This window comes from Polyergus mexicanus, unplaced genomic scaffold, assembly GCF_030449975.1.
Source record: "Polyergus mexicanus isolate NDT 795.1 unplaced genomic scaffold, iyPolMexi1.0 SCAF_17, whole genome shotgun sequence".
NCBI lineage: Eukaryota > Metazoa > Arthropoda > Insecta > Hymenoptera > Formicidae > Polyergus > Polyergus mexicanus.
In genome coordinates, this window is record NW_027223337.1 from 968,602 (window position 1) to 992,071 (window position 23,470).

Below are 23,470 nucleotides of genomic sequence, written 5' to 3' on the forward strand. Positions count from 1 at the left end.
TGCGCCTTTTGCATCCACAATCCTTTCTTATTCCTATTTGTACGAGATACATCGATATTTTTGTATATTTCAACAAAGTTTTGATGATTGCCGTACCATATTAGTTAACATTCGTCATCGTAATAAATCGAATTAGTATTTGAAAAATTGAAACTGAAACATTAACGGTAACGTATAGTTAGATTAGTACATTTAATTATAATGAGGGAAATATATGTTTTGTAAAATTTTTTAATTAAAAATATACTCTATGTTAATAATACATATAATGAAATCAATTTAACTTTGTAAAAGAGAAGAATCTTAATTAAATATTAAATATAACATTAATTAATGATTAATGCAATCGGAGTTACAAGGCAAAAAGTTTATTCAAAGTACAAAATCAAAAATATATAGATAAAAAATCAATTTCGATATTATTTTATTTACTCGTTCCGACTTAAATTGCAAAAAAATTATATTTTGCATGTTTTTCGAGACACACTCTGTATACATATGATCTATTTCAATGAATCAAGGTAGCATCAACCGTCGAGGTTCTATAAATGCGTGTACCACTTACGTTCTCTATTAATAAATCGTTTTTACATCATATGTGACATATATACGGTACATCAAAATTAGCTCTCTTTTTTTCTCGGTCGTTTATTTCGTATATATAATACAGAATGTCATAAATTTATACGCGACTCTAAAATCGTTTATCTCTGACTAAAAATCCTTTATCTGAAAGCATTGCACAATTTCTATTTTATCAAAATTATACACATAATTATGATATACATATATCGTACAAAAAAATTTATAACAGTTTATATATCAAGCATTGCGACAAAATATTGAACAAGCATAAAATTTAGTGTCGATAATTCTTCGACTCGCAATCCGAGTTTTCTTTTCGTGAGAATACAATTATGACTTAGAATACAAATTGTAATATAATAATAATGGTAATTAGGATACATAGACTAGGAACAGATCCTGCGAAATACGATTAAAGAAATGCGCTCTCGTGCTTCTCGTGCTGTTATTATTACGATGTCTCGTACTGTTCAAATTTCTATAGATGTACGAGAATGTATAAAACTATAGATTTAAGGACACAATAAATTTTATGGATTACGTTTTCGCAATTAAAAGTTTTGGAAATCAAGGATTCATAGATTCAAAAAATTCGTGAAATTATTCAGGATGCTATAGATAAATTCGAAAATCGACAAAACTATATGTGTCCGTGAATGTCGAGATTCGTTTATTCAACAAGAGATTGACTAGATCAAAAGTACAGAGAGAATAAAACAAGTTTATTATTATAAACATGCTACTTGCACGTATGTATGCACGTTGTTACATACGCAAAATGCGTGCAATTTCGCGGGATTATTTGCAAATCTATGTTTCTTCATGAGATAGCCGGTATCCAAACGTTAACAGTTACTTAATCGTACTTCTATCATTCTTGTTATTCCGTCGTTATTAACACCTTTGTACTCGCGGAAGATATATATAAAATCTGATTTTCTATTCGAACGTCATCAATACGTGAGATATTAATCTTCTTATGCTCGAGTTATGAATATGTATAAAACGTTAAATACGTTCTTAGAACGTAATGTTTGCGAAAAAGCACCCAATTCTCATTTGTGTGCAGTATTTCGTTATATACTTTATGAATATATGCAAAGCACATGCAAAATTATGACATCTTTCCTATTATATTATATATGACGCTCGAGTGTAAAATATTGTGTTAAAAAGATTGCACTATGCAATGTGTGTACATAAATCGGCAGTTCGTAGCGGTAAATTGTGCATAAATCTTCGACGGGCATGAAGTTACATAAAAATTACAGTCAATACAATTTACATTCATGAAAAATGATACATTTCAGAGAAATGACAGATTTTCAGAGAATCCCAAAAAATTCTAGATGTATTACTTAACTTAAGTATTTCTTTAAATTTTAACCTGCGAAAATTTAACTTTTACAGATCGCATAATATGTAATATATATGAAATATGTAATAGATTAAAAGAAAATTCAAGGATTCGAGCAAATCAAAAGAGATTTGACGTTCAAAAAAAATTCGAAGCTACCGATACTCTGATCTTCGCGTAATCAAGAATCCAAGAATTCAAGAATCCTTGAATCAATGATTAAGATATATATCTAAGCATCACAATATATAGAGTCGCACGTGGCTCGTATCGCGATAAAATCTAGAAATCCATGCGGTATAAAAGAAACACAGAAGGATCGATCGATCTCGATCACGAGATCGATACAATTGATCCACGATAATTAAATACAAATCGCTAGTTTACAAAAAGTACAATCGGATCGCTACGATTGACGATCCGTACCCGTTATCACTCAGTACGTCCTATACAAAATATATCGATTCTACTTCTAGCTGGCGAAGTCTCTTGAGCAATCTTCGTCGAGAGAGGATGAGGTCGTCAGCATCCACGAAACGGGCTATTCTCGCGCGGGAGATGATTTAAACGTTCAAGTCTTCCCAATCCTCGATCTGCCGAGGACTAAGCTCGATTCTGATCCCAGTCAAAGTGCGCAGGAGGTCGTGCAATCTAGGAGGTAACGGGTTTGCCTTCAAGTCGACCAATTCCAGGACGGGCGCGTGCCTGAGCCTCTCAACGTCGACGTCTGCGAAATCAACGAGATATATTTAATATGAGATCTAAAAAATTCACAAGTTCGGAGAATTTTAAGAATCCCTTCTTTTATGTTTTAATCCTTTCTCGTCTATCTGTAGCATTAGAAATTGAATTTATTCGCGGTCAATTATAGCAAATCGAGAAGCTTCTAATGCGCCTGATGTGCTTCTGACACCGTAATATATATAAATCGGCGCTTCTCTCATGGAATGATTTACGCGTCACGAGATCTGCTAATAGTTTGATGATATTCAATGATGATCTCTTACGTAATGATAAATTTATCGATACTGACCGATAATAAAATTGTTGTTGGCGAGGAGTCGTTTGAGCTGCGGTATCCGCCAAGCGACAGGTGGTAGAGCGATAAAAGTGTTATGCGAGATGTCTAGTCTCTCCAGGGCTTGCAGCTCGGCCAACTCTTCCGGCAGCTTGCTCATTTGGTTGTGACTCAAATTTAATTCTGCGAACAATGCGTACAACAAATGTCTCGTTGAGCAACGAGCAATTTCCCGCGAATGTTTCTCACCGAGAACGTCAAAGCGCAAATTTTGCAAAAGTAAGACTTACAAGAGATGAACGGCATAACGAGATTATCCTGTGCAGCTAATCACTCACCGGTAATTAGCGAGAACTTTACGGCGAACTTTGCTGGGATCTTTGTGATCACGTTTCCGGAAAGGTCGCACCTCTTCAGCTCCGTATGTCGCATTAAATGATAGACAGCGTCCGGAATTTGCATCAGCTGGCACTCTGACAAGTCTAAAACGTAGAATGGAAAAAGATCAAATCTCAAAAAAAAAAAAAAATAAATAAATAAATAAATATAAATATAGAAATACACAATTGAAACTTCAGTCATTAAAATTAATGTTATTCAAAACGTGTATATCGACATTAATTTCGGTAACAAATTTTGAATTTTTAAAGAGGTAGAATAAAAATATTATTTATTCCACAGAGTCCGATTTTGAACTTTCTATCGTAATAGAAGTGCGTTATACAATTTCTACTCCTCGAATACAAGTAGAAACGATACAAAGTCGTTTCTCTATGATATAAAACGAATATTTAATTCCCTAAACATGTTTTGTTTCATAAACTGACGGAATAAAAGATAAAACTTTTTACACGATTCAAAGTAAATTGAGATGACATGATTTCTCTGTGCTTAGATATCGACAATATCAATCGAACCTTAATAATGAAACTGTAAAAGTTCTAGTATCTAAAAAAAAAAAAAAAAAAGAGACGCGGAACAACACTAGTCAACCGATGATGGGCTGAAAGTGCTACTTAACGTCGGCCGCGTTGCGTTTCACGCTTTCTCCAACGCGGTTTTCAGTGCGGAAGACTGTCGACACTGACGCTAACTCGATCGCGGGAGCCGAGAACGTGTTACGGAACAAACGTATATTTCGCGTTATATATTTATCAATCATCGCATTCACATTAATAACTATGGGGCGCGCAGAGTTCCGAGAAAATAATGAATAGCGAAATTGTGATTTGCTAACCCAATGAATAAACATATAAATTTGTTAATACTTTCCAAAGCAAAAAGAAGTCAACGAGCACGATTTTACAACACTAGTCAGAATAAGTAAGAAAAGAATAATACAATATTTCATTTTTCGTTTTTTACACGCAGAAAAATATCATTCTACTGCTAAAAAAGATAATTACTCAGTTTATTTATTTATTTATTTATTTTTTTATTAAAATATGTAATTTCTTTCTGTCAACTCTGTATATAGCAAGTAAATGGAATTTGTATTTTAATTTAATATATTGTTATTAATATATATAATCTTATATAATTTATGTAACTAATATATATAAAACTTATAAAATATTTGAAACAAATAATATTCTCTCTCTCTCTCTCTCTCTCATTTGAATATAGTATATTTTTCTGTATGTATATGATGTGTGAGAAATTATATTGCATGATTTAATTTATAATAAAAATTATAAAAATAAAAAAGGAAAATTATCATCAAATCCGAAAAAAGATTCGTTATAAAAGCAAGGATTTTTTTTTCCATATTTCTTATACAGTTTTATTACAGTGTAATAATTAATCAATTGTATTTAATATCTAAAATTGAAACTTGTAAACTTGACGTGCCACCAGAAATTTCTTTAGATTGAGACTATTGTGCCACACTGTTCGTAATTTTCGTAATTCCTGATGGCCGCGCACGAACGCGAAACGCATTGCGAAAGTACACACGCGGAAACTTCGCATATTTAATTCGATTAATTCGTCGTATATTAAATAATTATTGCCAAACTTTAATAGCGAATAAAAGAAATCCACGCTTTCACCGAATCCCGCAATTTACCGAGATTCTCGTTCTCCTGCGCCTCCTCGCAACGCAAAATCACTCTCGTCACGGCGTTCGCCATCTAGCCCGTCGTCGCACTGACTCACGGCTCCGACTGCTTGTCGGAAACATTTATTTCTGTGCGTGCTTTCCGAGATAAATCTCGGTACCTCGGCTGATCGTCGTCGTCGCGACTCATTCCTTCAGAAATCGACGAGAGAATCCGCCGAAATCGGGGAAACGCGAACGAGCGCGTTAAAAAATGCGCGTCTTGTACTATTTTATATCGATTTCAGAGATCAAGCATTTAAAATGTCACATTTCGTAAATATTTAATAAATTTTGTCTAACTAAATTTTTTTTTTTTTTTTTTTTAAGATAATACATATGGCAGGATGACAGATGTGAGAATAGATATCGGATCGTTATTTGTTTATTATGACGTCGTTTTAGGAGAGGCTTGCTGAGAGATTGCTCCTTACATTTTTAATTATCAATTAAATTTCAAAATATATAATAATTTTAATTTCAAATATATTCAATAAAATTTCTTTTTTAGAAATTATAATATCTAAAATCCTTTATGATCGTATTTCTTATCAGGAATCTTCAGATATGGGAGTGCAAACACGATGAAAAATCTAAAGGAGCAATCAGATCATTTGAATTCCTAAAGGAAAGTTTACATTTGTTTCGATAAAGGTTTGCCTTTTTTATTTTTCTTCAAATTTATTTTTATTTTCTGTTTTATTTTTTAAATTTCAAATAATCACAAAAACACGCACTCGAGCTCAAAATATATGTTACAAGACATTTTATATAACTCGCATAATAAATAAATTAAACGAGGATAAAATGCTCGAACGACGATTGTGCAATTAGTATGAAAGTCATATTGTATAAAATTAGTATGAAAGTTACTTTTCACTATTGCTCTCGCGAACATTGCGGTTAATTAATGTGCATAGGATCACTATTCTCTATTTCTTTGCCATAAAGTGATAAAAGAAGCCCGATAGAAAGAAAGAGCAAGTTGCCGTTTAAGGTCGCGAGACCCTATACGGAAACTTCTCGAGTCGTAGATGCGTTTCTGCGTCTTCAGAAAAGTCTTGCATCTCAGGATTAGCACTAGGATCTTTCTAGCAGGCAACGACGCATATTCTTATGCCAGTATCTCGATTCTGATTCCCGTTAAAATGGACCATTTTTGTGATAATAATAATTAATTTTGTTATTTTATTCAATGCAATATTTAAAATATATTGATTCTATATAATTTAATATTTAAATTTTAATCTTTTTTTAAATCTAATATTAAAAGATTGTTTTTGCGATTAAACTTTAATTTCAGATTAATTTAATTGTAGATTTGATAATTAATAGCAATATTTCTATAATAAAAAAATTATGAAAAGATAGAACGCGATTAATTAATTTCTAATTAACAATAACAATTCTTTCGTGCAATAATAGACCCAAGCATTGTTAAGTTAAATCATACTCGAGCACAGAAAGATGTTGCTAATAGCTTCATCAATTGTACGTGTAAATCTGCAACACATCATGGTTATAAGGAACCAGAAAATTTATGACTCAAAACTTGAATTAGAATCAAGAAACTGAAGAAAAAGGATCTGCGTTAGCGGAGATTTATCGTTAACATTGTATTTTTTTATCTCTCTATTCGTGCCAAACAATACGCATCCCGTTTTTGATATATGGGACTAATGAAATAATAAAAAGGCTCTCGAAGAATAGACGCCGGGGCCTCTTGACGGAATTCAGAGTGCGCGGATCGGCATTGCCAAGGCTCCCACTTTACTATTCCGAGATCGACCTTTCGCGTGTGCATCGGGTGTCCCGAAGGTGTACACACGCGTGCGGCCAGTCGAGCCAGTCGAAGATTACCGCTCCGCGATGCTCGCGATACGTGGAGAGGGGAAAGAGACAAAGACCGGACGCGCGCTGTTGGATAACGGCGATGTTTATCCAGTCAATTATCTATGCCGGAGAGTTACGAAGCGAGCATTTCACTTTTATCCGAGCTGATGCTCGAGGAACGCCGCTTGTTCTTATTTAAGCTCATCCCCATAGGAACTCTCTTCGCGCGTCATCTTAATTATATTATCTGATGCAGCAAGATCTCGCGGCATTTTGAAATTAATTATGATAAATTATACTATATCAGATCTATGTTAATTTATCTTTAATTATATATTTTGTTTTATATCAAGTATACCTCACAGATTTTTTTTTTTTTTTTTTTTTTTTTTTAATCATAATTTATTATTTCTATCACACTTTTTTTTTTCTCATCATAATCTGATTTTATCAAGATTAAATCAATCGCACTGACAGAATAAAGCGGATATGTTCTCTATACGCTATATATAATTATTTTTACGCGATCCGTATTTTCTACGGAACTATGCTATATCTTTTTTTTTTTTTTTTTTTTTTGTCAAATCGTAGTGGGAGATTGTAACATATTGCATCTTGGCGATCATCGATCAATTTTCCGTCGCTTGTTTCTGGTTTTTTCTAATGTAACGATCATGTTGCGTTTGTGGCAGAATGCGTATCCGCATGAAAAGAAAGTAGGAGAGTTCATTAGCCGTGCAAAGCAAACTGAATCATCGATATCGTATCATCTAAAGCATTAGATAGGATTAGAGATTAACGCGACAAGGAATTTAAGGCAAAAACGCGATTTACGATCCTTGGTGATCGTACATTCTGATAAGTAATATTAAATATATCGCGAAGATCTTAAATTTTTATAACGCATAGAAATTATATCTTATGAGCCTCTAATTTCAAAGATTCATGAAACTACCACAAAATATTTAATCGAAGATTTATAATATATATAACTTTGTTAATACAATATCATAAATCTTTAAGAATCATTATCGCGATTGACAACGAATCTTATCAGTAACCACAGATTATATTCACAACCAGATCTTTGATACCAAAGATTTTCGATAACGTAGATTCCCTGTTTGCTATATTTTTTTATTATCACTGATTTTAAATATCTCATTTAAATTCAAAAATTCAGCTCGCGAATCTTAATATCTGTACACAAATATGCTACAAGTCTGCAATTTTTCCACGGATTGTTGATTCCGGTCCAAGTTCGAATTGCAGATTTTTAATTTCTCGTAGAACGTATAATGCAATATATTGCATTTTTTTTTAGAGAGAGATTGAATCCATAAATTTTTGATTTAACAAATATTCGCATACATAAAATCAGAGATCTATATTTATGTAAGATTTCAAACTTTACACAAGTCTTCTTAAATCTATTATTTTTCCAAACAATTAAAATCGAAAGAAGGTTCTAATAGCTATATCTAATAAATATTAATTATTATATTTTTAATTTTCATAGTATTTTCTTTCGATTACACGCGATTATGTAGAATACGCTTCTTTGTTAAAGATAGTGAGCCACAACTACTAGCAGATTTAAAAAGTAGCACTGATCAAGATCACGGTGCGTGCAGATGATATTACAGATAAGGCAAAGGTGGAAGTTATCTCGAATGAGGAAGTACTGGACATATTCACGATGTTTACGAGCTACCTTGATGAGATAATTAAGCATTCTCTTCGGGCAACTTTAATTAGACACAGGTAATGCTACGTGATATTGTATATTATTAATTTATTCGTCAAAAATCTATCAAGTTAAAGATTTTCTGTTAAACATTATATACACGAAACTCGTAGTGTCAAAAAATTAAAGAAATGGTTTAAAACATCTCTAGAGATCTAGAGAAATTTTGCGAGTTTTTAAAGAAATTTTTTTAAAAATTCAAGGCATTTTTTTTTTTTTTTTTTTTTCAATGTCGGAAAAACTTGTTCAAGATCCAAGAAGCTTTTTAGGCATCTAAGATAGTTTCTAAGATCCAGAATGTTCTTTGTATGTTCGAAAAAAGATTAAGGGGTGTCTTTTAGACATTCTTGTGACTGTTTGACCCACCTAAGTTACAATTATCCTGGGCCTCTTCGCATCGCGAAACCACCCTGATGATCGCGCGACCGGCAAGCTGTACGCAGACTGCCATCGCGACATTTCTCTCGCCTTGCTCCTGCGAGATCTGCTGCACAGGTTCTTCGTTGTACGGCGGTTTCATGATTCCTCACTTCCTTATTACGATTTACAGCGAAAAGCGCGCGAATTTGTCGTTGAATTTGTCGTCGAGATCAGCACTGATCCTCGCAAACTTGCCGAAAAACAGTTTATCTTTGTTGAGCAATTTTTATCAATCCCTTTTGATTCTTAATCCCTAGGAGGACATTTTATAAGCTTCACCTAAATTATTGTCCTTTTTATATTGCACTGGATATTAATTCGTCGCTCTACGAATCCTTTCACTATCAAAGATCGAATATCGGCGTTAGAAGTTTGATTCGAACAGTACTAAAGCGCGCTTCTCCAAATATCATCCAGGTGCGAAAAGATGCGAATTTTTTAATTTCTTCGACGTTTATTAGGACACATGTTCTTCAAGATTTTCGCGGATAAGATTCATTTGAAGATGACTCTCTCTCTCTCTCTCAAAAAATCCTCGCGAATGAACTTCAGCAATTTTAGCCAACTTCCTACGCGATTTCCAAGAGCTTCGCGGAAAGTCCTGGGTATTTCGATATATCTGAAGACTATCACCGGCAATCGTTTCAGATGATTCCAGTTCGACACTAGCCTGCACGCGGTGCACGCAGTGCTATTTAAGCCTTCGCCGATTCCCCCGCCATCGGGGAAGCGTCTCGAATCAGCTGATTACTTTGCGCGTGTGTGTGATTACTACTATCTCTCTCTTTGTTTGAAAACAAACACAGCCAGGTGCTACGCGCGACGCGCAAGCTGTCAAATTTGACGTCGAGATTTCCGCGTTAGAACCGCGTTAACTCGTCAAGGTTTTCCTGCTGTATCAGAGTTTCTTTGAGATTTCTTCAGCGTTTCCATTTTTTTACACATGTCTGAAAAGAAAAAATTATTAATTAATAAATTATTGTTTAAACATTGGGAAATAATTATTAAATTCGATGCGTTTCCCGTCGTGTCAAAATTGTGACAACTTTCTTATCATATTCGGAGTGTCTTTCTTTGTTTTTTAAGCTTCTTTTAAGATTTCTAAAATAGAATTTTCGAATTATAGTAGTATTTTTGTCATGGTTTTATTACATAGTTTTTTTAAGAAGAAAAAATTCTAACGATAAAATTGTAAACAGGCTGTCAAGATCAATAATATATCAATAATATTTCAATAATATATCAAAATTTGATTTCCATTTGAGAGATACATTAGTTAATCAAATTGTATTTAATTAATATAAAAAGGGAGAAATTCACGATATATATATATATATATATATATATATATATATATATATATAAAACTTAAGAATTTAAAAATGCTGAAAAATTCGTCGAATTCAATTTTGGTTTTGCTCTGTAGAATATGATTCATCTCGGCGTGGCCACATCGCAATTACGAGCTGAAAAAGCATCAAGTCATCAGGATTATATATATGTCGGAACAAAAAAATTCCCAATGTCAGTCTTGACGCGCATTGAGCTTTTCGACTATATAAACTTTACGAACAAAGAAGTTTTAACAAAATATAATTTTTTTACAGCTCATTACTTTATCACTTTTGTCAGGAGTTTATTTTCATTAAAGATATCATTTAAAATATTTCTTAAAAAAATAATATATTATAAAATAAATAAAGTTATTATATACACATAAAAGATAATATTTCTAATTTATTATATAATATTAATATAAATCAGAAATTTTGTTTCATATTACAGTTCACCGTCAATATTATCGTTTTGTAAAAATTATTTCGCAAGATAATAAACAGCGTATAATAAAAAATATATTTGACAGAAAGATTCGAAGCGCGCGACAAATATTTATTATTCTCGCTACGTGCTATTTAGTTTACTATGCGAAATTCGGGTTAATGTTTAGGAAATCGTACCAAATGCGTCACTATATCTGGCTGTAATATTTCACGCGGATATGTCTGGAGGAATTTGCGAAATTGCCAAAAGTGCCGCTGCTTCTCGCGGCACAAAGCGACTCGGCGACGCATTTAATTTTAGGTCACGATCGCGAAGAAAGAGAAAATCGACTGCCTTTAACTGTCTTCCTGTTTTTATAGATCGCCGCAAATCTCTATTGTCTTATCTCGTCGCTTGATTTCGCATAAAATTTTATCGCTCGAACGTTATTTGTTTATTCGTATTTCTGTATGCGTTTCTTAGAGATACGATAAGGCAAAGAATTTTTTTAGAAAAATCTGATTATTTCAAAGTAAAAGCCAATAGATATGAATAATAACTGATAATCCATTTCTCCTAAAATAGAATTATTTTAGAATGAGAAGATGAATTTTATGAAAGGCTTTTAACGAAGAAATTTTAGGAAAGATATACTACTAACGAGACAATTCGCAATCGATAAAAGACATATCAAGATTTATAAACACATGCATATTCTTAAAGCTTACACAAAATATTACATAGAATAAATAAATGTTATAAGGACAAATTTTTTGGATACAGAGTCGAAACTTGAAAATATGTTTCTAAAAATAATTCGTCTTGCTTTTTTTTAAAATAAAATGTAATAAAGTTTATAATATATGCTATATATATATATATATACAGCATATACTATAAACTTTATTACATTTTATTTAAAAAAAAAGCAAGACGAATTATTTTTAGTTTGATTATGATTAGTTTGCTACGATTACTAACGATTACATTATGATTAGTTTGTTTACTTTTCTTTCATCCTTATTCACATATAAATATATTAATTTCGATTGATAAAAGTCTCATCTTTTTTTTTTTTTTTTTTTTTTAAGAGATAAAATAGAAAGAACACGCTCGTAAAGCGAATTTTACTACTGTCCACAATTTTCCACGAGCGTTTTCTTTTTTTTTTCCTGCGTTAGAGGACTTTGCTCTCCATTCATTTGTGAAGCTCAATGCTCAACCGGATAAAATGTTTATACGGTTTCACGGTATGCTTGGCCCGCAGCCAGAGGATACTGCGTGTGCATCTTTGGCGACGAAAATAGACTGCCGCAGACCAAAATCCCCCATGACTTCTTCTCTTTTCGTCGTTTTCGTTTCCTCATACGATGTAAAACGTACAATGATATGAATAAAAACATGTGTAAAGCGCTATAAAGATCAATGCGTGTGTATATTTAATATTCTTTAAAAAAAAATTCCTAAAAATCAATTTTTCATATTGCTGAAGTAGACTGGAGCTCTTAAGGAGCTTGCATAAAAAAAGAGGAGGAGAAAAAGAGAAAAGAGAAGAAGGAACATTTTCGTAGTTTCTGCATTAGCTCATGAACTTCCGTCTCGTGTTTTTCGTTCTTTTTTCTGTTTCAACGGAGAACAACGGTAGAGAGGAAAGAGCGCCGGAGGAGGACACCTTGGCTCGCACCCTCGCCAACGAACGAACGTTGGCCCTGCGGAATCGTCGCCGTTGACGTCCGTTCTTTGTACAAACGATCGTATTCTCTTTCTATGTATTTGTGTACTGCGTCTTTGGTTTTCGTGTTTACCAAGAATTGTTCACGCGAATAGTGACGATTTCACAAACACGACGCCAGCACGTGCATCCCTTGACGTTTTTACAATTTCTATCATGTATCATTTACAATATCTGTATATTTTTTTTGTTTTAAAATTAAGAATTAGATCATTCTTTATTTCCGTTTTAAATTCTTTTCGTATTAAATTTTTTTTACGAAAAGAGGTAATGCTTAGATTAATAGAAGACTAATTATTCGCAAAAATTCATCTGTTTTTATCAAGGAAATTACATACGACTGCGATAGAAATGTCATCCGCGCATCATATGACGCTTTTGCCCACGACCTCGATTTTCGCGAATGTCTATTTTTCATCGCGGAATTTTCCCGCGCGAGCAACACGACTCGTGAGCTACCTTGATGGCTCTTATTGCGACTTTTGTGTATCTTTTTAATGCTAGCAGCGCCAGACAATTTCGTAGCATGTACATCTTTATGTGAGAAAGAATCAGAAAATATAAATACAAAAACCTTGTAATTTTTCGCATAAACAAAACGCGTCTCCAAACGCATTTCTAAACGCATGAAACTCGATACAGTAAACTTCCGGTCTTTTAAATTTCATAGCGACTCATTCTGACGCTCGTTCATCTCTTGCAAATTGTAGAAAAAAACTTTCTTAAAAACCTATTTAATTTAATTTATAAATATATATAAATTTTAGTTCGGAAAAAATACATACATAATAAGAATTTAACTAAATGATTGACTTGCAAAACCTGCAATTGTATTTTCAGATATCCCGATAAACCTCATAGGAAAACACAGTATACATTAAGAGGTATTTTAAATAGTTGCGAAATGCTCGTTTAACAATCTATATATTCACCTTTATATATAATAACAATGAGCGACGATACATCAGTTTGCAAACGCGAGACGCACAATATCTTAAAATTACAACCACACTGAAATGCTTATGGATGGATTTCGCTATATGTATATGTATATAATACGAAGCTGCCTCGTCAAAATTCATAAAAGTTCTGGTCGTCGAGATATATCGCCGATTTAGGCCAAAGCGGTAAAATTCTTTGATTACAGGTTCAACAGTCAAAAGGATCTATATTCACATTTTGCATTTAGCGTTACAAGCGATCATCTAATTGCCTTCGTCAGGCTTAAATCAAAAGCATTTTAGGCAAATAGAAATCGGATGACCACATCTAACGTTAAATACGTTAAGATTTTTCCAGCTTCCTTAATATCATAATCATATATATTTTTTTTATTTCTAATATACAAACATGTAGTTTAGTATCATTTGGTACGGTTGTTCCAATTCATGGATATGTATATGGAGTTGTGATTTAAATCATTTGGCACCATCTCCGATTAAGTAAAATACTGAGAAATATTCAAAGTTATGATATCTGTTTTTCCATTTTTTTCTCGTGATTATAATTCATAAGTAAATTATTTTTAATAAATAAATATTTATAAACAGCAAAATTTTATGTGATTTAAAATGTAGAAAAATATAAAGAATAAATACAAAGTGGCTTTATCAAAAGATACTGGAGTCTGAAGATATTAATGTGCGAGCTATTCTTTCTCTTATACGAGTTTTGGCGCAACGAGCAATTGAACTATCTGATATAGATCGTTTTATGATATTGCGACATATTAGTTGATCTATAAATCGTTTGATAAATTTGCATATTATAATAATATGTCTTTCATACTCATATTCACGAATCTAACATATATCGCATAAAACTATTTGATAAAAAAAAATTATTATCTATTTTATATATTTAAGACATTGCACTGTTCTTGTGTAGTAAGCTTTTTAGATAATCGATATTCTTTCGCAAACAACAGTATTCTCTGCTGTGTGTGTTTTATTGTAATATATAGTTATCATTATATATGTATTATAATAATCTATTAATATTAATCTTAACGAGTTTGGTGTTCTCTCTTGGTGAACGATATTCCATCTCTGAGTATTATTTAGCTACGTATATAATGCAAATTGCAACACGAGGATCGATCAAATCACTAGAAGCCTTTACATACTGCATTATTCATGTATATGTATATATGCACCTAGACGGAACTTCGATTAACCCTGCAAAGCTCGAAAATGCTATGTGTGAAAATTGAATTAGAATTATTAACATTAAATTTTGTACATTAAACAGAGATATAGAAAATAATATGAGATCTCTTTATTTAAAATTTCAAGAGAAGAATGTTCCCGTCAAAATTATTCTATTATTATTTGCCGTTAAAAGTTGGCCACATTACAGAGCCGAAGTTTGACCGAATATATAAATCGATGATTATATTTTATCATTTATTCTTATTTCATTTGAATAACTCGATCGATATTGACTAATGTAGAATATTTTGGAACAACTATGGCGTAATATTTAAACTTCTTCATAATGTGATGCTACAAACATTACATTTAGAATATTACATCAACACCCCAAATTTTGGAAAATGTATCGTTACGTAACGTTATAATAATGCTACATATAATGAATACATACGTATTCTTCGAAAATATTAAAATACTATTGTAAATAGTAAAAAGGAGAAAAATAGTAACATATGTATAAGATATGAATTGTGATTCCGGTAATTGCATCAATGGAATGTCTATAAATACTGTTGGATTCTTGCTCCCTATTTTTCTGTGCATAATAATACAAATATCTCTATGCAGTATTTCAAACAGTCTGGTAACAATATAACAAATATATAATATTAAAAACGACATCAGCATCATAAAATCGATGCAGCGTCGTAAATGCGACATTTACGTCATCTAATCATGGCTCATTAGAGTGAAAAAAATGCGAACCATTATTATTTCATTATCAAATACCGCTACATTTTCCGCATTTGTTTTTTCTTTTTGCAAGAAACGCTTTTTTTCTCCTTTAAAGCTGCTGAACGCGTTCTTATTAAGATTCTTTACTAGCCTCCGGTCGGTCAAGCGCCTCCTGGGCGTGTTGCAAGCCGGCACAGTAATGCAGAAGCAGCACACTTAAAGCCTGCACTCGCAGATCGCTCTGGGCGATCAGTTTCATGCTGTCCGCATTCTGGGACAACTCTAATCTCGAGGTAGTTTCGACGTCCAATGCGTTCTTCAATTTGCTCATCTGCGAAAGATACACATATTAATGTTAAAATAATCTCAAAGGTTCAAGAGTGCTCTCAGCTTTCTGAATCCTTCAATCGAGGAATCCTTGGATATTTGAATTCAATAATCTATGAATTTCTAGATCCAAGGAATAAATTATTCGCGGACACTCAGTCTAGTTCCTTAACATTACTTGTAAAAGGAGCCTGACTCGCATACCATGATATTGATCTTTTCGACGCGCTCCCGCGGCTCCAGGTACTTGTACAAGAACTTGCCGGTATCCCTGGCCCTCGACATAAGACCGTCATCCAGATCGCCGGTCATAAGTGGAGCTGCAACACTTGGCTCAGCACCCTCCAAGAGGTCAGGACTTATTCCCAAACCTCCAGCCAATGAGCTCTAAATGTTTCAACAATTCGATCAAATCGATTAATGCGGCGCAATGATCTCTGCAAAGGGCATCCTCGCTCCCGACGATTCGAAAAGTGAAGCATGATCAAGCGGTCCGAACCGATGATGCAATGATCTTCCTACATCTATATGATTGAACACCGTGTGCAAATGTTCGCTGCCTCCGATGTTAAAGTGCAATAGCAATGCAATCAGTGCCATGATCAGCGTACGATTGTGTCGACGAAAATCTTCATCAGTGAAAAAACTTGCAGCAGTTTCGGGCAAGCGATAAAAATGATTCGTCGCGATATAAATAATAATTTATAAGCGATAAAAATCATTTCAGAATCAGCGGATATATTTATCTCTCTTTCTCGAAGCATCGAAGAGTCTAACAATAAATCTAAATATTTGTAATTTTTTATATAGACGATTTTTCTAAGAAATTCATGTATAATGATTAATTTGATTGAAATTGTCTTAAATTCTATCACTTTTCATACATACTACGCACAATTATGAATTATCTTACGCTCTTCTTGCGTGCAAGTTAACAAATATCTTCGATTGGCGAATTTAAGGAACAATTGAGAGATGTGAAGGGATGATCGAAATGAAAAAAGGTAAGCATGGAAATTGCAAGACATTCAATAATTTCCAAAAAATATATCCTTTCTTTCGGTTTGAGAAGGTGTAGTGGAAGAAGCGGAGAAGGTTTCATGCGCCCTGATAAGAAATCTATAAAAATTAAATAAAATTTCATACATATCTCAATTCATTGTTGATAGAACATTTTGTTGAAATCATTAGTTTCATTTAAAGCTTAAATATTATTTTGAAAAAAAGCACATCAAATGTTTCTCAAAAAGTAGGATAAATAAAAATAGAATAAATATTCAATAATATAACCTGATTATTAAAGTTGTGTTTCAACATATTTTTAATACAATCTTTTTTAATTAAAAAAATAATTATTATATGTTATTATATATAATTATTTATTTATAATTTCTGTATATTTTACTCACATTAAAATGACGATGCGTAATATAAGGCTTTATTATCATAAAAAATATTTATTAGACAAAAATTTTTTCAAAGTCCACAAAAATCAAGCGCACACGATCCCTCTCCGCTTCGGGCGGAGACAACAAATGCGTGTTATTATTCTACCTTGCGGGATGCACAGGGACTTGGGGGAAGACTTCGAGATGCCAGACCAGTACTGGAAGCCGGTGGGGCCAGACAACTGGTACTTCCAGCCTTCTTCAGGCCCAACAGAGTGTTAGCTATACTAGCCTTCACGGCCTTCATACTTGCGCCCTGATTAATCGACCAATGGATTTTAAATAGATTAATACTTTTTCACACCACATTCGAGTTATTAATTCTATAAAATCAACGATAAATGCTCGCGCCATTTTGTCATAATAAGTGTACGTTGTTTCATCGATAAAGTATAGAATCTGGATGTCACCTATGGAATTTGGAAATGCTTTTATACTTGTTGTTTTAAGTAATATTGATATTCCACATAAACTTTATAAAAATCTAAAACTTTAAAATTCTGTTTTGCAGAACATTAAAAATATTACACGTATCTAGATTGTACACTTTATCGATAACGGAGATATTAGTTTCGTACGAAAATGAAAATTAAATTCTTATCTATCTACTTGTATATAAATTGGTAATATAAAAACCAATTGGTAATCTAAAAACCAAGGTAAGGTCAAGGCAAGCTTATACAAAAAACCTTCACCTCCCCGAAGTGCGTATTCAATTCGTTTTATTGCCAACAACAGGATGTGAGTCACGCTTAACAATCTCTGCTTTCTATGTACAAAATACGAAGATAGATGCGTTTAAAGATGCACGTGAGATTTTTCGTACAATCCTTTAATCACACGATATGTTGCCAAGCGCCTCTATATTTTACCGATATGTAGTAATGATAATTACTTGATCTTTCCGCGTGATCAGTGTTCGAAATGTTATGTCGTCGAAATGGATGTTATATAAAATATTGATCTCTTTAACTCATTGTCAATGAATAAAAGCAATAAATAAATGAAATTAAATTAAATATGTTGAATATGTTTAAAAAATTAATTCTCTAGAAGTATGTATCTATATACATATATATATATATAAAATATAGACTGTGACAAAGAAATGCAAACTGGTAATATGGTTTAAATTTAAATATAAGTAACAAAACATAATTTCTAAAAAATAATAAAGCATTTGTAAAAATATAGTTTTTTAATGATTAAATTAACGCCTTATAACGCGTCTAAATTTAAATTAATATTAATATTGCATTTAAGCAAATGCAAAAAACGTAGAGCATATAAATTAATATAAATATACAAAATAATAAATTAGTTATCACAAACTTTGCAGAATTGGACTAGAAAATAAAACAACTATTCTCCAAAAGTATTAATATTAAAGAAATCCTAATATATAAAATAGATTCTCTCTAAAAAAAAAATTGAATGGTCGTCTTCACGAAATGCTAATGTTTTTAGAGAAAAAAGCACAAGTAATAATGTAATTCCTACTTTATAATAAAAGTTATCAGTAATAATTTTAGAACACGATTATATATACTGTTTAATAAAATACTCATACGTGAGCATCGTATGTCGTAACAAAGAATTCGAAATGTTACGTCGATTACGCTCACGAATAACGAAACGCCCTAAGGTTCTATGTCTTGAGTACCTGCACATTATCTTCGCATCCGGTTAGAGAGATCTCCGGACTTGAGATGTCCCCGATGATAGCGTTCGGCTCGATCTCGTCTGCCTCCAGCGCCAGGGTCGCTAGGCTCTCTGCGCCACACGTGCTGGACGTCTGGCAGCGTGTTTCGCATTTCTTGTGACACACCATGCCGCAGTCCCGACATTGTACAGCGTCTTTTAGCCAAATCTGCACAGAAATTCGAGTAATATTCAAAAATAGAATAAAAAAATAAAGTAAAATACAATTCCGTAAATAAAATGAAAGAATTATCCCAAAAAGTCTAGATTATGTAATATATTTTCACAGATTCTGGATATAACTTTCATAACTTTCCATATCATGCGAATTCCACATAATGTACAATTTTATAAATCTCTGTTTTAGATATTTCGACAAATTACATTATCCGATTATGTATGTCTAACGCTATACCTTTTTCGTGCAGAAATCGCAGTGTGTCGCTCTATGAAAGTGCGTCCTGATGAAATCGTGCATCTTTCTATCGGCGACTTCATCGCTCGGAATCGGTTGTATTTTGGCAGTTTCCGTGTTATCCTTCTTTCCGGAATCACTGACTGTATAATTACCTGGCCGACAGGATTCCCACACATACGACAGCAAGATATCGCCGTAACAGAGCGTTGGATCAAATCCCGAATATCCCTGTAGTCTTATATAGGATGTTGCTAGCGAAGCTTTAAAAAAAATTCTATGATTAATTTTTTAAATTAATTTTATCTATTTTTTTCGGGAGCAATTCGATATGAATTGCTCTACGTATACGAAAAATAAATGGAATTATTGTTAGATTAAAACTTTCGTATTACTGAATTCCATTCTTGAGAACTCTTCTAAATTATATTTATTGGAATAAATATAATTTAGAAAAAAAAGGAAAATTTAGAAAAAGTAATGTATAGTTTATAGAGAGAACCTTACCACTTTCTGGTGGCAATAAGGCATGACATTTCAAGTAATGCCCGGTCGTGGAAGTGCAACACTGTGTCAGAATCAATTTTACAGGCGCATTTATATAGCCTAATAATCTTGATGGCATCTCGCTTCCCTTCGCACGGCCCCACACGCCCACGTTCAAGTATTGCAATTCAGAATCGACTTGGAAGCTTTTGGTCTCTTCAAAAGCGATTAGAGAAGCATACGGTTTCTCCTTCGTGTTGTAGCACAGATCGGCAATATTGGTCGCATTACTCTCGTCCGGAAGATAAAATTGAGCGTTGCTAGACGACGCCGATGATATGGAGATCATTGAGATTCGTCGAGACGGTGTAGTGTCAGGCGTCTGAGCAGTATCTTCCATCTGTATGCTGCTCTTTCTTCTCTTAAATAGCTTGCTGGTATCCGACCGAGAGTCCATAAGATCATTGTCGGAATCCCGAAGATCGGAGAACTTGATCTGCGTCTCAAACTTCATCTTTCCAGCGTCCTCTGTGCAGGGGCTGTCCATCCTGCTTACAGAATCGCTTTTCGATGTTTTCCTCTCAGTAAAAGACGTCCTCTCGCCATCCATTTTCTGTCCTCTCTCGCTCGAATCCGCCTTTGAATGCCGTCTCTCCACCCTGATGATGAAGCGCCGCTGTACAGCGGTCTTGACAAATTTCGCCACTTGGTTCATGCTCGATACCCTCTTGCCATCTACCGCTACTAAAATATCGCCCTTTCTCATCTCAGCAATCGCCGCCGGACTGCCAGACACTATGGTCTCCACCAGCACACACATTTGGCCAACTTCCGATACGATTTCCTGTTTAAACACTACACCTAACTGTTGAGAGGCAGTCTTGCTGATAATTAAATCAAGTACCATGTATGGAACGCCGCTGTACTGTGTCAGGTATACCCATGGCATAGAGTCCACGCTCATGATGCAATATATCTCCACCTGCGACACATCTTCGCTATTATTGAGAGCAATAGGTGCAAGGTTTAGCCTGCTGATCTCCAACAGTACAACCTCCAAGTATCCTGGTGTGAGCTGAGTACTGACGACCTGATTAAATATGTTAATAAGATGTATATATTGTGCAAATCAAGACATTGCCTTATGACAATTAAAAATTAAAACTACAGAAGCAAATGTGAACTAATTTTCGAATATATAGCAAATTAACTAAAGTTGAATTAATTTTAAGGGAACAGCTTTTACCTCTGAGAGATCCACAGCTTCGTCGTTTAATCTTCGGAAAAAGGGCTTATAACGCATTTTGTAACGAGGTAGAGTGTGCTTCCGCTTCACCGCCCTCCTAATCTGACTTGTGATAATCGAAATTATTTGCGGCTGTAACTGACGACCTTGGAACTGTGATTGCACTTCCAGCTCCAAGGTCGGATCCGAATAGAAACTCAACGACCAGTGCGTATACGGTACGCGAGTGAATTGTAGTCTAGCTTTACCGCTGATACGTTTTACTGCAAAAATCGATAACGATGTGCTTATATATAATAATATCATTCCTATTTTACCTTTTTAATATATTGTGATATATGATAATACCTTGTAACGCCAGATAGGCTGTTTTACCGAGCAGCATCTTAACATCTATAGACAATTGAAAGTTTCCTGAGTAATGTAAATCTAAGGCCAAGTCCAGAGATTCCAGCAGACCCGTGTCAGCGTCAATTTTCGAATCCGCAACTTCTAAGCCTTTTATCGTCGGAAATTGCGTGCCGAGATTCAAGTCTCTCAACTGAAAAAATTACGAAGAGTTTATTAATTAGATTTTTTTATTATTATATTTCAAAGATATTTTTATTATTATTAAATCCAAAAATTAAATATTTCGAATCTTACTTTCACGCTATCTAATAGCTTTGCGGTTGTCGACTGCGTCAACAGTTCTTTGAATTCGTTATTTAACTTCCTATAGAGCCACAAACGCACTCGCTCGGCGTTTCGCAGCTCATTGAAGAGGAACTGCAGTGTGAGATTTATGGCCAGGTTCTCATTGCCCTGAGACATCGCCTGACGAGACATGCTGTTGTTGCTGTTCGCCTGTTCCTCCTGCAGCTGTTCCACCAGCTCCTTAGGTAACTGCGCCTTGCCATGCTGCAGTTGCCTTTGCGGCGGAGTGGCTTGAGGTCCTGAATCCAGATACTTCTTGAATAGATAAAACTGCAATGCCAGGGTACATATTACACCGCAGATAAATGTAACGACGGCTACTAGAACCAGTTGCAGACTGTCCATATTAGATTCACTGCCGTTGAGAACGTAGTCTCTCCCTCAATAAATATTAAGGGTAGTACGTATCCAAATGTAGAGTATTACATAAATAATATCGCACTGTGTACATGCAAGAGAAAGTTTTCAATGTCCATATTAAAGATGGAATTGTCCAAACAACAATTTTTCCTTGATGGATGTCAACCATAGGACATATTGGAGCACACACCGTTACATATTATCACACTGCATATGTGTGACAAGAACAAGAAGTTTCAAACACTGGACAGCTGTTGAAAATTCAATCCCTCCTTCATGAACATCGATGAGTTCCAAAAGAGGCTGCAGAAAGAAATGTGTAAATTAAAGTCTTAAATTTATTTTTATAATTTTTGATTATTATATAAATACAAAAATAAAAAAAAATAATATTTTTAAATTGCATTGTGTATATGATTATACACATAAATAGAAATTTATTTTGACTACTGTTGTTAAAAAAAAAAAAAAAAATGGATTGCATATTATCGTTATAAATAAAGAGGAAACCTGAGAGATAAAATTCGCTTTAATTGCAAGCAAAAGGAAGCCAATTTAAAAAAACACTTGCATTGGAGAAAGAATACTTCTGTCGTTCGAGGAAAAAATGACCTCCATTGATGCGCTACGCTATCTGCATTTACATTAGGAATTCTCGATACGGCCGATCTTCTCTAGCCCGGCGCAACGCGTCGAATCAGCCCCGCGTCTTTACAGCTCGACGGTTATTCGGAGCACTTTCACCCGTCATCCGCGGATCAGCTGAACGACGGTGGTGCGCGCGCGCGCGCGCGGAACAATCCTCGCGTCGATGTGTTGTGTTCGATGGTGAAACGGCACGTTCACGGACGACGGTCGCGAGGTCACGTCCCGTGGGGAGAGACGCTGTCACGGCGACGCGGGATTAAATTCAATTCCCCACATCGCTCGTCTATCGATTTCTCGGCAGCCATGTTCGCGGCGCCGAGAGAACAGCTGTCAACCGTCCGTCAATCCTTGGCCGACCGATAATCGTTGGATAGGGGTTGAGGGGAAGACGAGAGATTAAAAATTTCATAATCTTGATGGATTTTTAAACAGGAAAAACATGAAAAAAAGAACGCGCGACTGTATTTCGAATTAAAATCGTAGCGAAGAAAAAGAAATTCTCTAATTCAACGATGTTGCGGAGTAAAATTAAATTAAAGTTATTCGAAGTTTCAACGATTTGTGAGAATTTATATAAATAAATACGAATTAAAGGCCTGTTTTGTAAAAAAATTTAAATGGAGGAATATCAAATACATGAAATATTTCGATCGAAAATTTTCGAAAAATGAAGAAAATATAAAAACATTTTATCTTTACTCGTT

At 34.0% G+C, this 23,470-nt stretch overlaps 2 protein-coding genes across 4 annotated transcripts; both read right to left on the reverse strand.

The window, feature by feature from the left end:
* Nucleotides 1-352: 352 nt before the first annotated feature.
* On the reverse strand, nucleotides 353-10,061 carry Sclp (leucine rich repeat containing protein 20 sclp). 2 transcript variants are annotated; one of them, XM_070309918.1, is made up of 4 exons: nucleotides 9,005-10,061; nucleotides 3,299-3,442; nucleotides 2,976-3,143; nucleotides 353-2,669 (listed from the first exon to the last, which is right to left on the reverse strand). In XM_070309918.1, the coding sequence occupies exons 1-4, from the start codon at nucleotides 9,156-9,158 to the stop codon at nucleotides 2,506-2,508; spliced, it is 630 nt and encodes a 209-aa protein (XP_070166019.1). In that variant the 5' UTR covers nucleotides 9,159-10,061; the 3' UTR covers nucleotides 353-2,505. The 2 variants fall into 2 exon arrangements, with proteins under 2 accessions (XP_070166019.1, XP_070166020.1); XM_070309919.1 differs by lacking the exon at nucleotides 9,005-10,061 and adding an exon at nucleotides 5,029-6,285.
* A 5,092-nt stretch (nucleotides 10,062-15,153) lies between these two features.
* Nucleotides 15,154-23,099, reverse strand: Pdzd8 (PDZ domain containing 8). Of its 2 annotated transcripts, XM_070309502.1 has the most exons (10): nucleotides 22,690-23,099; nucleotides 21,708-22,421; nucleotides 21,411-21,603; nucleotides 21,063-21,325; nucleotides 19,838-20,906; nucleotides 19,331-19,593; nucleotides 18,878-19,084; nucleotides 17,321-17,470; nucleotides 15,971-16,153; nucleotides 15,154-15,770 (listed from the first exon to the last, which is right to left on the reverse strand). In XM_070309502.1, the coding sequence occupies exons 2-10, from the start codon at nucleotides 22,101-22,103 to the stop codon at nucleotides 15,573-15,575; spliced, it is 2,922 nt and encodes a 973-aa protein (XP_070165603.1). In that variant the 5' UTR covers nucleotides 22,104-22,421; nucleotides 22,690-23,099; the 3' UTR covers nucleotides 15,154-15,572. The 2 variants fall into 2 exon arrangements, with proteins under 2 accessions (XP_070165603.1, XP_070165604.1); XM_070309503.1 differs by lacking the exon at nucleotides 17,321-17,470.
* Nucleotides 23,100-23,470: the final 371 nt, after the last annotated feature.